General features: G+C 50.9%; 1 protein-coding gene across 1 annotated transcript in view; it reads left to right on the forward strand.

Moving 5' to 3' along the window:
• The first annotated feature begins 275 nt into the window (after window positions 1–275).
• GRK5 (G protein-coupled receptor kinase 5) overlaps window positions 276–22,760 on the forward strand; it is a 555,873-nt gene continuing 533,388 nt past the window's right edge. The window contains exon 1 of the mRNA XM_069611930.1: window positions 276–1,650. Coding sequence (XP_069468031.1) covers window positions 1,599–1,650 — 52 coding nt within the window. The 5' untranslated portion in view covers window positions 276–1,598. The remainder of the gene's footprint in view (window positions 1,651–22,760) is intronic.

Here is a 22,760-nt window from a genome sequence, read left to right on the forward strand (position 1 = left end):
AAAAAAATAGTGAAATAAAAATAAAGAGACTGACCATGTTTCCATTGAAAATGGGAGTAAAGTAACTGTGACAGGGGTCTGGGCGCCTGTGTAGCCAAAGCTCCGGCAGGCGATATCAATGTTATGATCATGGCCTACAGTTCCCGGCGCGCCCTTCGCCAGTCTCATCTCAGCCAGCCCAGGACTCCACTTCCCGTCGTGCTCTGCGGTGCAGAGGTTTCCCAAGCATGGCGGCGGTGGCGGCCCGGGCGGCGCATGCGCAGTGCTCACGCCTTGCCTCACACCTCCAGGGGGAGGGATGGAGAGCTGAGGAGGCTCCAGGCCGCCTGCACCGCCGGGGAGAGCGAGGATGAGGGCGGGGGGACGAGGGGCGGCGAGCCCCGGAGACAGCGCGCGGAGAAAGAGGAGCCCACGGAAGTGAGGGCCGGAGGGTGGAGTGCTCGGTGCTGGCTGCTGCTCCCCCCCAGCACAGTCTACTGCAGTGCCCCCCCCCCCCCTCCTCCTGCCTTGCACTAGCTTCCCCACTCTTTACAGTTATCCCCCCTGACACATGTTCTGACTGCTCCCACCTTCCTTTCTGGTGCCAGTGACACCCCCCCAAGTACCCACTGCTGCACCCCCTCCCCTCGCTAACGTTTCCTGGGGCCCCTGCAGAGCCCCCTCCTCTTACAGGAGGCCCCTGCCACCCATCTCCACACTCTTATCTTGGCCCTTGCAGTAGCTACCCCCCCCCCCCACCCCGGAGAGCCCACTCTTCACCCCTCCTTTAATCCTTGACCCCTTGAGTGCCCCTCCAGATATCCCCTAGGAACCCCCCCCCCCCCCCCCCCCCCCGAGCTTTCCGGCTGCATCCTCAGCACAGGGCCTGGCTCTCTCCTTGAGACCCCGGCCCCAGTGTCACCTGTGCCCGGTGCCCCCTCTGCAGACTGAACGCTGCCCCAGCTGTGCTCCGCATTTTATCCCCATCGCAGCTTCTCTCCCACTTTTCATACCCCCCTGGGCTTGCCATCTCCCATCTACTTTTGGCCTCTCGCATTTCCCTCTGCTGCTGTCAGGCTGCCCCCCCCCCCTCACTCCCCCTGCCCCATCTCCCTCCCCTGCCACCTTGGCATAGCTCAGCTCTCGGCTCCCCACTGCAATATCTCCCCCTCGGCTCCTGAGCCCTGTGCCATTTCCCTCTGCCCCCGACCTTCCCAATCTCACTGCTGCGACTGGCCTATCCCTCCCTGACCCCCAATCACTTTCCCCTTCTACTCCTTACCTGCCCTAATCCCTCCTGACCTGCTAGATCCCATCCTCTTATCATCTTCCATCGCTCCCCTTGAACCCGGGCTGGCCTATCCCCTTCTCTTTCTTAAACTTGCATGCTTCGATTCCTTTGCTTCTGACCCATCCTTGCGCCCCTCATCTGCCACACACGCTCTTCTCTTTATCTGCCATACAGTACGGCACCTTCTGCTCCTGGCCTACAGTATCTCGCCCTCTTCCTGTGTCCCCCCCCCCCCCCCTCCCTCCCTCCCTCCCTCTTACCCACCCACTCCTTCCCCCTCCCACCCCCTCCTGCCGCCGCGGTGCTGCCTCTCCAGTTCAGCCTGTCGATGGAGCTGGAAAATATAGTGGCCAACACGGTCTTGCTGAAAGCCAGAGAAGGTAAGCGGGAAGGGGGGGGCTTGGGTTTGGGTGATCGCAGAGGGGATGCAGTGCGGGCCCACCCTCCTAATGCCACCGCCGTGGCGGGCAGCCCCTCCGCGCATTGCACACAGCGCATTTCACAGGCGCACACCCGATGTGTCCGCACGGCTGTATTTGCGCGGATGCTGCAGGAATACGAGAGCGCATCGTGCCTGCGGTAACACGCAGATTGCACGGAGAGCGTCAAGCCTTGCGCGCGCGCACACACACGCCTGCATGTTGCGCGTGTACACGGCACACAGGGGTCGCACACCTCGGTGGCTTTTGAGAGATGCAGCGGTTTATATTGTAGGGGCAAGCACAGAGCTGGAGGCAGGGCTAATGTCTACATGGTGGTGATATATGCCAAACCTATTATTGTGCACTCGGGAGGCTACAAGTGTATAGCGCGGCGGCCCTAATTACACCCCTCAAGGCGCTTTGCGGTGGGTGCCTGAGCACCGCAAAGGCTGAAGATGCATGTTAATTTTGCCATTTCCGAGGCAGGGTCGTCTCATGGGCGGATGAGCGCCACCGCGGTGGTGGTCTTCGTGTGCCAGCAGGCCCCGTCTGAGGCGCTCTGCCTGGGCATCCAGGGTGCTTCGTGGAGGGCACGCGGGCATTGCATTGTCGGGGATCTGGGCAGTGCCTTGCTCTGCACCCAGGGGAGCTGCTATCATTGAATGGCACGGCGGTGCCCTCTTCCCCGGGGCACGTTGGCCACCCGGGCGCCTCTCCATGGTCTTGGATCCCGCCGCCCTTGGCATCCTTGGCCTTTCGAGCGCACTTTATCGGGGCTCTGGCCATCCCGGCGCCCTCTCGTCCCCTGGCATCCGGCGATGCCACCTCCGCTCTGCTCTCCAGAGCCTTGAGGCTGATAAGCGATGCGCGCAGGGCTGATAATGGAAGCCGGCTTCCCGAGTGCAGACTGCAAGGTTATGCCCAGGCCCTCCCCCTGTTTGCTCCAAGGGGGTTTTCACTGAATCACTGACATGTTTCACATTTAGTGGACATTCTTATGCTCCCATAATGCTCTTTGCTTTCACGCAATAGCGTGATCGACCCTCGGCCTCTCCTCCAAGGATGAGAGCGTTCCCCCAGTAAATGTTTTCCATTTCCAGCACGGGACACACACACAGACACACTCTCTGCTGCAGCATTGCACGGTCTTAAAGAAAGCAGGCGCCTTGAGGCTTCATAAGGCTGTTCTGTTAACATGCTTTTTATATTGCCCCCAGTCACCTCAGGGGAGGTAGTCTCGGAACACCCAGGCTTGGCCGCGGAGTGGCGACCTGTGTCCACCGCCAAGTGCACCCAGGACTTGCGGAAAGAGAATGAGGAAGCGTGGAATAGATGCTCCAAACACGCAAGGGGGGGCATTTTTTGTACTAGCATTGCTGCAGGTCGGCCTGTGAGGTGCACCGTAGACCCCTTTGCCCACTTTTAAGTTGGTACCCAATGCAGTGGAGTGTGTGCTTGGGCCATCCTGGAGGTTTGGGGGCATGTTTGCCCCATCCTCTGTATAGTGTACTTCTGGTCAAACTCCAGAATGTAAATTCTGTGACTGCCGAGCCATGATCGGCATAAGCAGTAACACACTGTGTGTAAAGGTGGATGCTGTTGGTAATGGGAGGTTCATTAATACTATAATAATGGGTGGGTGATTGGAGTGTTGGAGCGAGTAGGGTGTAACTGACAACCCCTGGCACCTTCATATCGAAAAGGTCATATTATCACGAGTTGGTTCTCTGCAAGGCTATGCTAGACTTTTTGTTTCATTGCCAGGTGGTTGCTGCCTGCCTTGTGAATATGCCATCAGTGTATAGATGGAATTGGAAAGAAGACGGGGTAAGCAGGAGCTACAAGCAGCTCCTGGGTATCCAGCATTAGCCAGTGACCAGGAGCTGTCAACCGGGAACCAGGAGCTAAAAGCAGCTCCTGGGTATCCAGCATTAACCAGCGACCAGGAGCTACCACTGGGGAAGTAGGAGCTAAAAGCAGCTCCTGGGTATCCAGCATTAGCCAGTGACCAGGAGCTGTCAACCGGGAACCAGGAGCTAAAAGCAGCTGCTGGGTATCCAGCATTAGCCAGCGACCAGGAGCTGCCACCAGGGAACCAGGAGCTAAAAGCAGCTCCTGGGTATCCAGCATTAGCCAGCGACCAGGAGCTGCCACTTGGGAACTAGGAGCTAAAAGCAGCTCCTGGGCATCCAGCATTAGCCAGCGACCAGGAGCTGCCACTGGGGAACCAGGAGCTAAAAGCAGCTCCTGGGTATCCAGCATTAACCATTGACCAGGAGCTACCACCCGGGACCCAGGGCTAAAAGCAGCTGCTGGGTATCCAGCATTAACCAGTGACCAGGAGCTGCCACTGGGGAACTAGGAGCTAAAAGCAGCTCCTGGGCATCCTGTATTAACCGGTGACCAGGAGCTGCCACTGGGGTCTGCAGAACCGACTTCCACTTAAAATGCAATTATTTGGTCCATTGTGGTCTCTTATACCTTAAATGTTGTATAGAAGTGTCCCAATGTTTGTTTATAGATTGTCCCAATTCCAGAGAGTTGCATTCTGTTCGGCATGGAGTTGCTGCTCGTAGCTGTTGATGTCGAGCTCTTCTAGGATGCAAACGGGAGCTATATAACCCCCCCCCCCGTCCCCCCTTAATTTCTAACCCTTGTATATGGTCATGCAGAGCCACCTATGGTGCAGGCGTATGTTCTGAGCTCTCTGCACAGGCTGTGTTCCTTTGACTGAAAGGCACAGGTGGGTTTGCGGCAGAGACAGGTAGGGAGAGAAGGGCCCGCTGCCTGTACGTCTGTGTGCAGGCACAGTCTGGCGCCCTTCTGTTATGTTGCTATGCTTTGACTGTTCCCCTAAGGCTAAAGTAAGCTGTGTTGCCTGTAGAGGGCTTGCTGCTGGGATAAGGCCGCCTTGCAGAACTGATGGGCAGGGAGGGATCGTCCAGGTTGGGCCTAAAGATAAGCCCAGCAAAAAGACTGGGCGTAAAATGGAAGCAAATCTGCTCCAAAACAGACACGCTGGCAAGAGAAACGGTGATCTGTGCAGCTTTTGCACATGAAAACCATTCTGATCACACTTGGGAGTGGTTGTATGTAAACATTGCAAAATTGGTATGTTAAAAATGAGACCTTTTCATTTTCCCTCCTTTGTAGTGTTGTAGAAGTTTTGTACATTGCCAGACGCCACCGCAGATGTCACCGAGCACTTGGACTGTTTAGACACAGTGCTGGCTTTGGCTCAGCAGTCGAGCTTTTAGACTGTCATAGTGTGCCTGGTCATGCTGTGACCATGCCCAAGAAAGCCAGGGAGGGAAAGTCCTTCTGGAGACTGCCCTGGGCTCCAAACAGCCATGTTCTATAGACGGGAGGCCTGGCTGGTGCCAAGGGCACTTTTGAATGAGTGGATTTTGAACTGCGGCTTTTCTGGGAGCAAAACCCCGGACTGCGCTTTCTGGGAGTTCATGAGTCCTGGTAGGAATTGTATGTCGGTGATTATAGTGGTGGGGCATGCAGCACTGATCTTGGTGTGAGGCCTGGCTTTTCTGGGAGTTCTTTACCCATAGCAACCCGGACCGCAGTTACCTTGTCCTCTTAACCGAGGGGAGAATGCACAAAACAGGTGGGTAGGTAAACACAGGGAGTGTAGAGACTGCTTACAGATTACCTTGGCCAGAATACTTTGGGCGTGATGACACTTTCTTAAGTGGAGGGCCGCTCCAGTGTTTCGGGGGAGTGCTGCTGGCCACCTAAAGTGCTGGAACGTTAGACGTTAAACAAGCATTGGCAAAGCCAACAGTTTTGGCTTTTATGTAGGCAGGGTTCTTAATTAAGATTCAATGAGCAGGAGCTAAAGCCAGCTCCTTGGTGAAGGGCATTGCCCACAAGGCAGGAACCACCACTGGGGAACCAGGAGCGTGTAAATGGCACATTGCAAATCTAAATTTTACATGCGATGCACACTTGCCCATTATGTATGATCCAATATATTTAAATGGTCCTAGATGTGTCCTAATGCTTCTTCTTTAGTTACTTTCTCAAACCCTCAAAGTTAATGTCACACATGCATGTTTTGTAAGGCCCCAGTTGGCCTGGAGAGCCAAACGTATTTCCTGGTAATGATTGGTTTTAAGCTAACCAGGCTCTGCTAAGGTAGAAGCAGTAGCTAAATAGCACCCAGCCATGTGAATGGTAGGCATGAGATAGCGTAATGCTAGTACACGCCCTTAAGATGGGAAACGCTGGAAAGTGGGGTGATTACCTGGGAATGTGGTGGCAGTGCCAGCTAAATGACTATCTAATATATATACACAAGCCAAAACTGATGGCTTTGGCCAGCCCTACAGAGAAGGGGTGTGTCAGCCACTTCTACTTCATAAAAATAGAGCAATATTCCCAAAGAGCCCCTGCCTTCACCCGCACAGCTCCATGGATATGCTTGGGCCAGTAGTGCATGTAGTACCTATTATTATTGCCGCCTGATTGGAAGAAATACGGATGCATCCTTTAATGTGCATGAATAACTAGGTGCAAAAGAATCATTATTACACCACCATTTCCGTTAAACCCATCCCGACACTATGCTGTCTATCCGCATGCTCGAATGCACTAGTCTTTGCTTAGAAGGGCGCTTCAAACTATCCGAAACTAAAGGAAAAGCTCAAGGGCGCAGTAGGGTTGGGTTGAGATGCAGTGAGGGAGGAGGTGGGAGTCCACAATGGTGGGTGTTGTGTATGCATGCGTAACAGCCACCAATATCCCTAGATTCAGAAACAAAAAACAGATACCGGAATAGATGAACGTTGCTCTAGATCAGAGGGCTCATGGGAGTGGTAGTCCAAGACACCTCCAAAGCCGCAGGTTGCAGAGCCCTGCAGATGGCTCATGGGAGTGGTAGTCCAGGACACCGGCAGAGCGACAGGTTGCAGACCCCTACAGAGGGCTCATGGGAGTGGTAGTACACGACACCTGCAAAGCCACAAGTTGTAGAACCCTGCAGAGGGCTCATGGGAGTGGTAGTCCAAGACACCTGCAGAGGACTCATGGGAGTGGTAGTCCAAGACACCTGCAGAGGACTCATGGGAGTGGTAGTCCAAGACACCTGCAGAGGGCTCATGGGAGTGGTAGTCCAAGACACCTGCAGAGCTGCGGGTTGCAGACTGACCTGGTGCAGCATGACCTAGAACGGTGTAGCATATCGACCTAAGAGCGCATCAGTTCAAGCACAGTGGAGCATGGCAAAGTGCAGAAACACAGCAAAATCCTGTCGTAGCTTAGCATATTTGGGCCATTCTTTATGGCTTGGATGCCCTAAATATACTTGAGGGCCATTATTGGCGCTCAGTATTGGGTTTGGGCCCCTCATGTCCTATACAATATCTCCGTCTGGAACTAGGCCTGATCTCATTGAGGGGTATGGCCCAGCGCGCCCGGGGAGTGTTGTGCCTCCCCAGTTTGTAAATGACTTGCTTCTGCGGGTTGTAATTATGACTCTGAGAAGGTCCTGTGAGGCTCTAACTTAAACGGCTAAATGAGGCTTTATTCTTGGAGCTTAATTGGACCTTCTTCAGGAAGAGAGTCATGCCATATGTCCACGTGAAGAAATCCTTCGAACACGAGTTGAATAGATGGGATTGGTTTGAAAATTATACCCACTTGTCCAAACTAAAAGGGTATAAGGCAGTATCCCATGTTTTGCATAGATACAGGAAGATTAAACTGTACCTGTACTGTGCCCGGCCCCTGAAGTAAGGCAATTCTTAAGGCTGCGCACCAATCAACTCCAGGTATTAGCAGTCACCGGCCCACGCCCGGAGGTGTCACTGGAACGAAGGACCTGTCGTATTTGTGGGAGACTACGTCTCATGGAAAAATCTAGACATGCCCTTACCCTATGTCCAAAACTGGGTTCAGTCTATATGTGCCTGCCTGGCAAGCTGTTACATAGATACAAGTCTATTAAGGGGGAATCGTTTTGGGATTACTGTCTCCACTCGGACACTATCACGGTTCAGCTTGCCTTATTTAGGCTATGGGCCCATGTTTGTACACTCCTACCAGCCTAGAGTCTAATACTAGACTGTACTAATCCCCTGCACGTGTTCCCGTTCTCTACTTTATTTTGGCGATGGTTATATGTATTCGAGCCTGGATAGAGCATATACCTATGAGCCTTTATATACGGTCTATTTGATTTGTTTTATATGTTTATATTTGCTTTTATATTCATGTGGTGATATGTTAATATCACGTAATATTGTATTTTATTGTACTCATATGTTTGTGTAAAGACCGAATTTCGGTCTATATCACAATACACTTATTATAGCTTAGCATCACAAAAGAACTTCGAGTGGGTGCCCCACATAATGCACAAATGAAGCCCCCCAACTGTCCCCCTGACTGTCAGCTAAACGAATGATGCCACATACCTTTGCTGGAGCCCCTCCTGCAAAACGTTGATTGTCGGATGAGCATAGGAGCCCCTAAGAGTGTTCACTTATTTTTTGTTTAGGTGTGTTTGGGGGGGGTCCTTGCTGAGATTGTATTTGCAAGTGAGAGAGAAGGATTTGGAAGTGACCCAGACCTGACGGGCAACCACCAGCCTCTTTCCAGGACCACCTTTCTCATGCCATCTGAACCCCTTGTAGATGCAAGATGTGTTGTGGTCTTGGGGCAAGCCTAGCGGATGTTGAGCAGGATTGAAGATGGGCATGGTGTTGCAGAGGTAATGGGAGGGGGGCGGGCAGGGGTGTTCTGCAGGGACCGGAATAAAGATTTGATGTGCAGGAGCTACAAGCAAACCCTGGGTGATGGGGCATTGGCCAATAAGCAGGGGGAACCTCTGGCAATTGAGATATTGTGGCATGAATTTTACCAGCGCTTGTTGCCCTTTGCATATGACGCGTTGTTTCTTCTCAATGTGTCCTAATGCTCGTTTCCACATGTTTCCCACACACGCAGTTATGGCGCCCTTTAGCATGGGCAGCCAGTAGCTCTGGGTTCCAAGCTAACGAGGCCCTTCTCGGCTGCAAGGTTCTACTTCACGTTGAGCCATGCTTGCGGCAGCGCTGGCTTGCAGGCTTTTGACTTGGGTGCCGAGCCCTGCTTGTCGGAGCTAGTCCAAGTGTGGGAGTTAGTTGCGTGGGATTGTGAAGCATAACCTCTGCCATTGTCATGGAATACTGGCACCGGTCCTCTTTTGTGACCATGAGCATGGTCGAGCTCTTTGGTAGGTTAAGATTGGTTCATTTTCCTTGAGTCCCAGCCTGAGCAAAGGGATCATCTTCCGACCTTCCTGTCAGTGCTGCTGTGCATGTGTTCAGGTCAGATGGCTCATGTTAGTTGTTCAGCTGTTGCTCGTGCAGGGTGTGTTATTGGGGTTCAAGATCCACCAGCATTATCTACCCCCAGCAGTGGATTCCCTTGGTGCGGTTGGGTCTTGCGTCGTTGGATGCGTTCTGTGGCGTGTGGTTTCCCTCTAGAGCTTTGTGGCATTTAGTGCTTGCATGTGCCATGTTGAGCCTGTGGAATAGCTGGGTCTTGTGTCGGGTTAGGTTTGTAGTCCATGGAATTGGTTTTTATTGATAGTGGTGTTGTCCAAGCTAGTGATAGGTATTTGCTAATGACTTCCAGGATGGGCCTGTGTAGATGTTGAGGAGCACTGGTCTTTCACAATGCAATAGAACACAAGGGTTTGTTTTGGGCTTGATAAACACAAGTTTATATTGAGGATCGACCAGACTAAAAACATAACTGGAGGAGCAAGAGGCATCAAAGTAAGATCTGTGAGCGTTGTTAAAGGCTTTGCAATTCTAGTTGGTGCACCCAACACCCTCTCCTTTTGAGGCTTCCCTTTTAGATTAGGGTTCTTTACCACTCCCAAGATCCCTCATTGACCATGCTGACTCAGTCCGGTGGGACTTGTAGTCCAAAACATCAGGATAGCCTGATGACTTGGGTGCCGAGATGATGGTTGCTGGCCCAAACTACATTTTGGAGTATTTTGTTTCAAGCTCTTCTGCAACACTGAAGGGAAGATTTTGAATCCGTTCCAACCAATGGCGTTGCTCTGGGCATCCCTCCAAGCCCTTGTTCTTAAGCCTGCTGTCCAGTTAACTGAATTGGTAAAAATAAATATGCAAGTCCTGCTTGGCCCTACCCTTAGACGGTCCAAACCAAACTGCTTGGTCACACCTCTTGTGTTTGGGCAGCATGCTGTAAATAGCAGGTCTGAGCTGGGTCTTAAGGTTCTTCTTGGAGCTGAAACCAGGGTGAAAGTTTGACTTCTGCCACACTGTCCCAATGCACGGACCAGGCACTGGGAACTGGTAACAGCCGAACCAGTGGGTAACACCAGGCCAATTGAAGCAAGTCAGCAGCCTCTATGGGCTGCCAAAGGCAAAACCTCTGAAGCTGGAGCAGGCACTGGAATTGAACATGTAGACTAGAGAAGAAGGCTATATCCTCCAGATGTGTGGCTCCTGGTACCCCACACCATTGGCTGTGCTCACTAGGGATGATGGGAGTTGTAGTCCAAAACAACTGGAGAGCCAAAGGTTGCAGAACCCTAGGCTCGAGCAAAGGATAAATGGGAACATGATTTTGATGGACTCTTGTGGGGTGGGGGCGGGGCGCGGGGGGACAGCAAGTAGCTGTGGGTGTTGGGGAACAAGCAACAATGCACTGGAGTATTAATTAACCTTGTTGTGTGTCTGGAAACTCGCTGTGACCCAGAACTGGTTGTTGACTGTCTTGCCTAATGTCTGTTATGAGATGCACAATGTAGTCCAACACTTCTGGAGAGCCAAAGGTTGCAGATCCCCGTTAAATACATTTAGGATTGTTTGTGGGTGAGTGGGCCCACTATCGGGTTAATTATTTACAGATTAAGCATGGGGGCAAGCCGCACTTGGCCCGTTTGAATCCTGTCAGGACTGCCTAAGTCCTGCTCCTTTCTGAGGGCAATCGATGCAAAAGAGACTGGAAAAAATGGTGGGTGTCTACTTCAGGGGGCGACGGAGACCTGCTGTGCCCTGATGTCCTCAACGATGGAACTTTTGGGCTGGTGGCACATCGTCCTACCATTTGGGGGAACAGATGTGCAGCGGCAGGCCCGGAAGCCCCTCTGTGGTGTTGGTCAGTGAAGGCTGGCGGGAGAGGGTTGAGAGGCAACCCGTAAAGAGCGGGCTCCCTCACCGGCTCCCATTTTGAACCGAAATACGGCCATAACATGCTCTGCTGATCGAGTTTTTTGGGTTAAAGTTGTAGAAAATACCTTATATTTTTTGGATACTTTTTTGGGGGGCTATGTGTTTGTAGATTTTCAAGTTCCGTGGTATCTAAGCATAATGTATTATTGTGGCCTGGGGGGCCTATTGAAAACCATTTAATTGCATAATGGCGGTTATTGGGGTGCTTAGAAGTGGGGGGAGCCTTGTATGAAGTGTCTGCCAACACAGAACACGATACACCCAAAAATATGGTGCTCGGTGTTCTCTATGTATGAATAAAGGGTGATTCTGTCTCCCGGCAAGCCAAGTGAAAGGTCTAGGTAAGGATTAAAGGGCCTCCCTGTGTTTCGCCTCTCATGGGCCCTGGTCTTCCCCTGGAACTTGGCTTCACTTTACTAGTTTCAGTGTAAAAGCTTCCAACACTCTTCTTGACCTCCCCAATGGCAATCCCCGATTTGTATCCTTTCCAGCCTCTCGGCCCTCGCTGCAAATACCGATTGACACAATTTGGCCAGGTCTTCTCCCCAGTTCAACAAGCTTTCCCGGTCCTGCTTTCCCCGTCATAGGCTCTCAACTTTCTCTGGTTTCTGCCTCCTCTTACTAAAGGCATCCGATCTTATTATTTATTTTTGTAGGCCTCGCACCTTGTTCTCTTTATATTAACGAATCTTTTATAACTTGCTACATACCGGGGACCAGTCTCTAAGCTCGGGACCGGGATTCGAACCAGTGTTGCTATGAGTTGTCTTGCTTCCAAGACAAACGTGTTGCCCCTGAGCTATCCTCCCAGCTGGTGTACTTTGCTTTGGTAGTGGTTGGGTCACGTTCCTCTTTGTCCCTGCCCTTCTGATTGGTTCTTGTGTTCCATTGAGCAAATTCACCTTTTGCCTTTCCCGGGCCTCTGGAGGCTTTAAAGGCCAAGTGACCACCCTGAAACCAGGCTGCTGCCTGCGGCATGTTTTGCTCGTACCCATCCACCAAGCAGGAGGCTGTGGTTCCTCAGACTTCGGTGCACCTCTTCTTTCATTTCTTCTAGTGAGTCCCTGTGTGGGTCATAGGTCAGTTTTCCCAGTGTAGTCCATCTTCCCCCACACGTGCTGTATAATAAGTGGGTATCCTCAAGTGCGTGGGTGAAACAGTACCCACACAGCCATTTACAGATTTTTGGGTGGGCCTCGCTAGCTCAAGCCCTACCCGCTCTACGCCTCTGGAAACATGTAGCGCATGCTGTAGCTGGCTATTGAGAGATCCTGCACTGAAGGTGTCTGTCATGTACCTGTGTATGGGGGTGGAGTGTTGCACTGCAGTTGTCCATGCTGTACCTGTGTGTTGGGGGAGGGGTGGTCTTCCACTGCAGGTGTCTGTGATGTGATGTACCTGTGTATGGGTGATCTTGCACTAATAATAATTTTGCATTTATATAGCGCTACGAACCCTCGGGTATCTGAGCGCTGCTTATTATTAACCACGGTGTGTGGTGCTCATTTATCGACCTCGGAAGGATGAAAGGCTGAGTTGGGCCCTGCCGGGATTCGAACCTGCGTTAGCAGGATCTGCACTGATGTCAAAGCAAGTGCTCTACTGGCTGTGCCACGTGACCGGCACTGCAGGTGTCTATGCTGCTCCTGTCTATGGGTGATCTTGCACTGCAGGTGCCCATGTTGTACCTGTGTGTTGGGGTTTTGCACTGCAGGCGTCAATGCTGTACCTGTGTTGTGGGATCTTGCACTGCAAGTATCCATGCTGTACCTGTGTGTTGGTGCGGGGGGGGGGGGTGGGTGGAGTCGGTGGGAGTCTTGCACTGCAGGATCCCATGTTGTACCTGTGTGTTGGGGATCTTGCACTGCAGGGGTCCATGCTGTACCTGTCTATGGGGGCGGTCTTGCACTGTAGCTGTCCATAATGTAACTGTGCATATGAAGGGATCTTGCACTATGTCCATGCTTCGCCTGTGTATTGGGGGTTGGATCTTGCACTGCAGGTGTCCATGCTGTACCGGTGTATGGGGTCTTGCACTGCAGGCGTCCATGCTGTACCAGTGTATGGGGTCTTGCACTGCAGGTGTCCATGCTGTACCGGTGTACGGGGGTCTTGCACTGCAGGCGTCCATGCTGTACCGGTGTACGGGGGTCTTGCACTGCAGGCGTCCATGCTGTACCGGTGTATGGGGTCTTGCACTGCAGGCGTCCATGCTGTACTGGTGTATGGGGTCTTGCACTGCAGGCGTCCATGCTGTACCGGTGTATGGGGTCTTGCACTGCAGGTGTCCATGCTGTACCGGTGTACGGGGGTCTTGCACTGCAGGCGTCCATGCTGTACCGGTGTACGGGGGTCTTGCACTGTAGGTGTCCATGCTGTACCGGTGTACGGGGGTCTTGCACTGCAGGCGTCCATGCTGTACCGGTGTATGGGGTCTTGCACTGCAGGTGTCCATGCTGTACCGGTGTACGGGGGTCTTGCACTGCAGGCGTCCATGCTGTACCGGTGTACGGGGGTCTTGCACTGTAGGTGTCCATGCTGTACCGGTGTACGGGGGTCTTGCACTGCAGGCGTCCATGCTGTACCGGTGTACGGGGGTCTTGCACTGCAGGCGTCCATGCTGTACCGGTGTACGGGGGTCTTGCACTGCAGGCGTCCATGCTGTACCGGTGTACGGGGGTCTTGCACTGCAGGCGTCCATGCTGTACCGGTGTACGGGGGTCTTGCATTGCAGGCGTCTATGCTGTACCAGTGTATGGGGTCTTGCACTGCAGGCGTCCATGCTGCACCAGTGTATGGGGTCTTGCACTGCTGGTGTCCATGCTGTACCGGTGTATGGGGGTCTTGCACTGCAGGCGTCCATGCTGTACCGGTGTATGGGGGTCTTGCACTGCAGGCGTCCATGCTGTACCGGTGTACGGGGGTCTTGCACTGCAGGCGTCCATGCTGTACCAGTGTATGGGTATTGCACTGCAGGCGTCCATGCTGTACCAGTGTATGGGGTCTTGCACTGCAGGCGTCCATGCTGCACCAGTGTATGGGGTCTTGCACTGCTGGTGTCCGTGCTTCGTCTGTGTGCCTGTGTATGGGGAATCGTGCCTAGTGCTGCTGAACCTTTCCCCGGTGTGGATAGAGCCGTTTCTTCATAAAAACTAAATTTTTTTTAATTTTATTTTTTTACATGGTTTCCTTACTTCAAAAAGGAAAGTGTTTTCATTCCTTATTCACAACTTCATACACAATTAAGGATTCCGTTTCTTATCAGAAACACATTCTAGTCCAAAGAAAAAGAAGGCAGGAATAATTCCAAAAGCGAACCTTTCCACAATCCCTCATTCCCTGTATAATCGGTGGGTGTCCAGTCAAAGGATCCATTACAAAAGGTGAGGGTCAATAGGGTCGAAAACCAAAGGTTCGAATTTTTTTTTAATATATTTATTTTTGGGTTTCCGTGTAGGTAAAAAAGTGGTTTTTACCACAAAAACGGGGGTTGGGGAACCCCCCAAAAAATATATTTAAAATTTAAAAAAAGTTTTTCGAACCTTTTGTTTTCGGGACTATTGACTTGAACCTTTTTGTCATTCGACCCTTTGCAGTTGATCCTTTGACCTATAACCTAATCGGTGTCATTTGCTTGCCGCCGTCATTGTTTTCATATTATTTATTTCTTTAAACACTCCGTCCAAAAAGTTCGTCAACGCGATTATTGATGTCCTTTCTCCTTGGAGAAGTGTTCCACCATTAATCTGCAGTATATGTCTTCAGTTCTTCAAAGAAGTCACCCAGTGTGTTCTTAAAGATGCCAGCGCCTTGCAAAATAGGAGGAGATGTTTTACAGTTTCCTTCTCTTCCTTCAATTTGCACACTCTACCGCTGACTTGACTTTTCACTCCATTATTTCTTGATGCCAAAACCTCCAGGGTGGGGGGTACGTATTCAGCCAGAATCTCATAAATGTTGTTATGGTGGCGTAACTGGGGCTCATTGCCAAGTATGTCGGAAGAACATTGTAGGGCCTACATGTTGGTCCTCCTCGGGTGCATTTTTTTCCCCTTCATTTGCTTTTCCCTGTGTCATGATACAAATCTCTATTTTCATTGAGTCTGGATTAGTCCATAATTGTTATTATGTTGATGTTGCACTTTCACGAGACCTGATGCAAGCTCTCTTCCAGTCCTGCAGCCAAGGGTCTCTTCCACCATGTCTTGCTCCTTTCAGTGACCCAAAGTCTCTTTTCGGGTCCACTAATACCATTTTTCTAAAGTGCGCTTGAAGTGAGATCAGCCCAAGCTCCTGTCTCACCACTGCTATGGGGACACACTTGGGAAATTCAGCCGCTTTTTCCAGTATGTCCCACAGTTCCTGTGACAGTGACAAGAATGCTTCAGCCCATATGTTACTATTGGAACTACTTTCGTTTTATAGAAAGTGAATGCGGGTATAATGGAACATTTACTGAATCTTCTTTGGATTAACCTTCCCTACGTAGTTAATACTTTAATTTTGTTCCTCGACATGATTTCTTGGGCAAGGTCTCTTAGGGCAGTGTTTTTTTTTTTTTATAACTCGCTTAACATCTGAGTTTGGTTTCTAAGCTTGGATCCGGGATTCAAACCTCTGTTGCACTGTGTGGTCTTGCGTCCAAGACCAGCACATTGCCCCTGTGCTATCCGTTCATTTTCTAAGCGCGGAACACGTTGACTTTTAAACCGTTCTCCTGCACAAATCGTTCCAACACTTTTAATTGCCTTTGCAGGCCCACTTGAGTTTGGTCTAACAAAACCAAATCATTGGCGTACAATAGATGGTCAATCTTTACCCCATCTATGTTTGGTGGGAAGCTGTGGGTTTTCTTCTGTATGTCTGGAAGGTTCGAGAGGAATAAGGTAAACCAGGCTGGCGCCAACAGGCAGCCCTATTTTAGCCCTCTTGATGTCAAAATCGTACCTGTTAGGGAGCCCTGTTGGTCCATCTTTATTTGAAGACTTTTATCCATGTGCAGGTCTTTTAAAAGCTCCAAAAGATCACACGGGCATCGCCAAGTTGCTAGTTTACTTCACCGTTTGTTTCTATTCACCTGATCCAAAGATTGGGCAAGCTCTATAAATGCCAAAAATATTTTACTATTTGATCCCCTCAGATGGTTTTTCAAGAGGTTTATTATGAACAAGTTCAAGGAGTTGTCCATTCCTCTGACAAAACCCGACTGCCAGTGGTCCATGCGCCCAGCCTCCCCTGTCCATTTTTTTCGAAACCTGCCAAAACTAGTTTGGCGAAGACCTTACCCACCACATGCAAAAAGCTATAGGGCAGTAGTTGCTGGGATCCTTTCTATCGCCATTTTTTAAAGTTGGAACCACTAGGGAGGTGGGTTACTAGAAATTTGGCCCATAATTCTAGCTCCTCTTCTAGATTGGCTTTTGTCAACCCTTCGGGGCCAGGAGCTCTTGAACCATTGGCTTTGATGATGGCTTCCAGGATGTCCTCTTCCTCAGTTTAAGAGATCCTTTCTGCACCCGAGTTCTAGTTTTCCAGGAGAGAAGATCTTCATCTGAATTGAATACTCTTCCAAAGTGACGCACCCATTCTTGGGCATTGAGGTGTTGCCAGATCTCCAATTTGCTATGTTGTCCATCTATTCAGAGTCCTCTTTGAACATTCTGAATGTCCTTCCCTTTATCCAACTTCTCTGCTATGTCCGAGCCAAATCTGTGTTGTGCTGAAAGATGATGTTCTTGTTTCATTAAAGGCCATTAAGAATTGTGGGTACTCTCGATAATGCAGCTGGCCATGGGAGGGAAACGTGCATGGGGGGGAGGGGAGGGGGCCAAAGAAGGTGGAGGTGGATTATTATTCTTCACATTCACGCGTGGCCCACCGCTGTTAAGATGCACCGATCTCCCCCTGCACACTGTTGGCAGGAAGACGGCCTGTTTCCTACTACTTGCAGTCCTGTCCACCCCCTCCAAGAATGTACTGAAGAGATGAGAGGACAGCCGTGCTCTGTGCGGGGCTAATGGAACTTATCCAGGTTTTCACTGCTCTGGGACAGGAGCCATCTCTATACAGAGGTAGCAGGGGCCCTGGATCATTGCCTCCCGCACCCCTGCTGTGGTGCAGCAACCCTCTTAGCAGAGACGGGGGCCCTCGGTCATTGCCTCCCGCACCCCTGCTGTGGTGCAGCAACCCTCTTAGCAGAGACGGGGGCCCTCGGTCATTGCCTCCCGCACCCCTGCTGTGGTGCAGCAACCCTCTTAGCAGAGGCAGTAGGGGCCCTGGGTCATTGCCTCCCGCACCCCTGCTGTGGTGCAGCAACCCTCTTAGCAGAGGCAGTAGGGGCCCTGGGTCATTGCCTCCCGCACCCCTGCTGTGGTGCAGCAACCCTCTTAGCAGAGGCAGTAGGGGCCCTGGGTCATTGCCTCCCGCACCCCTGCTGTGGTGCAGCAACCCTCTTAGCAGAGACAGGGGCCCTCGGTCATTGCCTCCCGCACCCCTGCTGTGGTGCAGCAACCCTCTTAGCAGAGGCAGTAGGGGCCCTGGGTCATTGCCTCCCGCACCCCTGCTGTGGTGCAGCAACCCTCTTAGCAGAGGTAGCAGGGGCCCTGGATCATTGCCTCCCGCACCCCTGCTGTGGTGCAGCAACCCTCTTAGCAGAGGCAGTAGGGGCCCTCGGTCATTGCCTTCCGCACCCCTGCTTTGGTGCAGCAACCCTCTTAGCAGAGGCAGTAGGGGCCCTCGGTCATTGCCTTCCGCACCCCTGCTTTGGTGCAGCAACCCTCTTAGCAGAGGCAGTAGGGGCCCTGGGTCATTGCCTCCTCCACACACCGTGGAGCAGAAACTACTTTACTGTGTACTGAATGTTATATAAGCTGTTCTGTAGCCATTACCCTGCTCTAAGATTGCTTTCAAGTGCAAAGGGGGAGAGAAGACTGAGTGGGAGAGAGAGATAATGAGTAATCGGGGGGGGGGGGGTGAGTGAAAGGAGGTGATCTGAAGTGACTAAGAACTCTGGGCACACAGCAAGGCCACAACACCCCCCACCCCCTGCAGACACTCCCTCTTGAACCAAGCGATTGGATAAGGAGAGTTGGAGCAATCTATGGGCCGCACGCATATACTACTCTGAATTTCCATGTGTGACTCTGGCTCCTGGGAAGACCTAGCCATCCGCGTTCAGAGTAAATCTAGTCTATATCGAGGAGCCTAAACTAGCCTTCCTACCAAAGGGGGATAATTACTAAGATTGTCACTTTCAAGTCTTGTTGCTTATTCATGTCGTGCAATCCAACCTCCTAAAGCTCATAAACTCTTACTTGCATCTGCCAGCGCCTCTGGGGCTAAGCTTCTTCTAGATTGGTTTTGATGGACATGTGTCCTGTTTTTGGCAGAGCCTGAAGAGATTAGAATCCCAGAAGTCTGTGGACTGGGCGATGTAGAAAGGGAGGCGAGCCCAGGGGTTCGATTTGTAAGTAATTGTTGCGGATGGTAAGAAGTAGTAATACGGTCAACTGTGGAGTATCATTAGGTGTCGAGGGACTGAGATTTGAGTGGTGGGCGTGGCGTTGGCTAGAGAAGGGTGGGTGAGTTGGAGATGTTCAATATGTAGAAAGTGCTGTAGTGCAGACCTTCACTTCAAGAACATGCTCATTGCATGGTCTACTTTTGTTTGAAGTCTTTTAAAAGCAGAGCTTATAATACTTTTCCCAATGTCTAACCTGAAATTATTTTTTGGTCTAGTGTTATAATACTGCGTCCCTTCTGTCAAACTCAATACGATATTATTCTCTTGTTGATGCTTTTTTTCCAAAAATGATAATGGTTCTTTCAAGAATCCCTATTCACTTTGGTCCTTGCTGGATAATGGCAGTGTGGCCTGCCCAGAGGGAGTGGGGCTAGCTAGCACTAGGCAGACTTGCTGCCCGTTCATGGGAGCTGGTGATGTTGGCAGAGGCCCTCGTCAGTGTAAGCATCTGACCGCAGAGAGAGGGAGTGCGGCCCCGTTGACATGGTGCCAGGTCCCATGCCCTGTCTGTTTCTGATGGTTTCGTTCACTAAATTGGCATTTGGGGAGCCAGGGGAGCATGCAGAGAAAATGCCCGGATTAAAAACACGCTTTTGCTGGTCTTCATCTGGGTGTTTTGTGGGTGGGTGTTTACCAGTAGGTCTTTGTAGTAAGACCTCATCGATCACGGCACCCTCTGCCATCACCTATCTTCTGCAGCCAACTTCTCCCCCAATGCCACAGCATTGATCACCTAATTCCATGAAGATAGTCATGAAGGTCTTATCTGACCATGCCTGCGCACACCCCAACATCCAGTGCGGTGTCCCATAAGGTACCTGCATCTCCCCCACCCTGTACAACATATTTATCAGACTGCTATTCCTCATCCTTGATGTTCCAGGCATCACCTATACAAATTACGCGGAGATCACAAATCTGACACAAAAACCCTCAACTCAAAGTACGCCACCATCCAAACATGGATGGCTGAAATCAGGCTTTGTCTAAATGGGGACAAAACCGAACTTCTTCCAATTGCTTCCTCGGAAACACTAGGGAGATTCCATGACCATTACAAAGCCTTCACCATTGACGGTGTTCAAATCCCGGTCTCCCAAGCCGTCAAAACACTTGTCTACCTGGACTCTAACCTATCCATGTCTAAACGGGTCAACGCCATAGCTTCTGCAGCGGCCTACCACGCCAAACTAGTAACCGCGTCAAGACCCTTCCTCACTGAGCAAAATTGCCTAGCCGGAGCCATGATTGGATCCTGCCTTGACTATTGTAACGCCCTCCTTGTCGGCACCTCAGCTAAAACATCGGAAAACTCCAGGTTGTCCAAAACAACACACTCGGGGTGACCATCGGCATCCCCAAAAGAGACCACATACCAGCCGCCAGGAAACAAGCCCATTGGCTCTCTTATCAAAGAAAGGGTAGTCTTCCAAACCTTGGCCCCCACACATATATGCCTGCACAACACAGCCCCCCTGTAACTGTCTCAAAGAATCTTAAGACCACACGCTGCTTAACCCAACAGAACCTCTTACACCAACTGCATCACAGTACCTACGGTCTTGAAAACGCATGCTGGAGGCGCCAGCTTCCACCTTCATTGCTGCCTCCCACTGGAACTCGCTACCACCTTAGAGGAACAACCTCCCACATAGCCTTCCGCAAAGCGATCAAGACCATGCTTTTCGTATGAACTCACCTCCACCCCCTTTGACCGGGTACTTGCTGCCTGCTAAATGTATCCTAAAGTTACACATGTAACTAAAAGCAAGTACTGTACCGTTTGCTCTCTACTGCTACGCTCTCTGCGACCAGTAGCAATGTTTGTACCATGTAACTTAAGACATTTTCCTTTGACCAGTGCCTCAATACCTCTGGGCTGATGGTGCGCTTTATAAATTTAAACAATACATTTCTGAGACCAATGGCGTGCAGTGCGTCCCAAAGGACACATCCCAACGCTGGGCTGGACGTGCGCAGCATACAGCCATGCTCTGGGCAGAGGCAATAGTGAACTTTGATTTAATCCAACCACTTGTGACTGACTATCTGTGCCCTCGAAGGCACATTAATGCATTTCTCAGTCAAACCTCTTACCTGCACCAGCCTTGCAGTTAGTGCTTCTCTGTTCACCCAGAGTTCTGCTCACTGCAGATGTTTCCCAAAAGCTCTGAATTCTCTTCTGAACCACGTGCTAGATATTCGCCCTGCTGACTTGAGGACCCCCTTTCTACTGCTGCTTAATTTGCCCCCTACCATCCCAAGCCCCGCCGGCTGTGACTAGTGCCTCCCTTCAAGCTCTATGATGGGCTATACTGGCCATATCGGGTTTCAATCGTTCCGTTTGATGTGATGTATCTTGCCCTGAAGCCGCTGTGCCCAGTATGCTGGGTTGTACCCACTTTCCAGAACAGAACTGCTGGCTACCAATCCCCACACGCCCTAGGGGTTGGTTCTTTGCCCATTTTGCTTTCTGGGATAGACTGGGGTGGAAGTGGTGGGGGGAAAGACTGGGGCGGAAGTGTGGGGGCCTTTACACTATACACAGGCTTAAGGTCATCGAGAGGCAGGTCTGAACAGAGGATGCTTGGTCACTGGCAAAGTCAGTTTATGCATGGGGTAGACTGACCAGCAGCGGTGTGGAGGAAGGTCTTCATGCATTTGCTAAGCTATAGCTCTTCAACATATGGCTCTCCAGCTGTTTTGGACTTTGACTCCCATGATCCCTCACCATTGGCTATGCTTGGTAGGACAGATGAAAGTTGTAGTCAAACACCTGCAGGGCCAAAGTTTGCAGACTCCTTCTCCGGGGCCAAAATCTTGAGCTGCATGGGATGCACATAATAGTGTTCACTGGCCCTCATATTTTGTGCGCCCCCTGCCCGTGCTCAGAAGCTCTAAGCTCCTGTTGGAACTTCTCGGGAGGATAGCTCAGGGGCAACACACTCGGCCTTGGGAAGCAAGACGACACGGAGCACCACAGGTTCGATCCCAGGGTCTGCGCTTAAAAACCTCTGGGAACTAGTCTGATAAATCTACCCGATGGCGCTCATACTGCGCCCATCGTCGTGGTGGTCTTGTACTGCACCCCCACTCGGGATAAACCAGACCGTGGTCTGCGTGGGGGAAAAGGAAAATTGGGAAAAGTGACCGAACAAGAGACGTGGGAGTAGAAAACATCTACACTAGGAGAGATACAGTGGGGTTTCATACTTTTAATGCTTGCTTTTCATAAATACGTGATTCTTTGGGCTAACTGAGCACAACCATCACATGGAGAGTTCGAGGAATGTAATATATTAGGCTTTCATTTAACAGTTTTAATGTTTTTTTGCCAGCGTTTCTTCCATTTCTGTTTTTGGGGCAGAACAATTTTAGAGTGTACGTGTTGGGTCTTAGAGTGCTGTACAGCAATTGGGCACACTAATATGGGTCAAGTACAAGGATTGACTATTACGGGCCCCTTGAAGCCCAGTGCCACATTGGTACAAGGCAATAAATGAAACTCCAGTATACTTTCTTTCGTTGGATGCTTCTCAAGTGTATGGCCACATACTAGCCTAAGAGCAGGGCCTTCTGAGGGAGTGAATATTCGCGAGCATACCAGTGTGAAACATATGATCACTGCTGTACATTGTGTATAGGAGTAGTTTTACTCTGCTGACTCTCAGCCTAATTTACTAGGCTTATTGTGCATGTAGAATGCATGCAAGTCTGTTTATGAAACACCATGGCTTTTCCCTTTCAATGACTGGCTCTTCTATGTATGTAGGTGATTTATACAGTGCACACCTGGTTAGAATGCAACAGTGTGCTGTACAATTGAAGGTGTTTGTAGAACATAGTGAAGGGGGTGTCCTCTTGGCGGGGAAGTGTTTCTGAAAGACCCTGCTCTCTGAATCGCGGGATGGAGGGAGCCAGCCTGATGCTAGCAGGAAGGTTGTTCCAGAGCATGGCCAGACATTGCTTGTGCTCTTTCTTTCGTTCTCCTCCTTGAGTTCCAGTGTGGCGTTCTCTTGGGTCCCAGTGTTGAGTTAACCTCCTGGGATTGTGATATTTTCTGCTAAGTTTGATGGCTTCCTGGATGTTAGAGCAGTGCTTCCTGGAGATTAGAGCTGTGTATGGGGTGCACGCTGTTGAAGGTTATGCAAGCTTGGGGAGGTAGCCTCTATAGTTACTTGATAGTGGGCTTATTGTGGATGTAGAGTGTGGTTGAATCTCTTTGGTGCCCGGATGAGGTGTGCTGGACCGCTTTCAGGGGGCGCGAGTAGTGATTGGGGACACATGCCAAAAGGACGTTGCCACCATCAATGGGAGAGTCACCAGGCTTGAATGAT

Source organism: Ambystoma mexicanum, chromosome 8 (genome assembly GCF_040938575.1).
Source record: "Ambystoma mexicanum isolate Mex_15411 chromosome 8, UKY_AmexF1_1, whole genome shotgun sequence".
Classification (NCBI taxonomy): Eukaryota; Metazoa; Chordata; class Amphibia; order Caudata; family Ambystomatidae; genus Ambystoma; species Ambystoma mexicanum.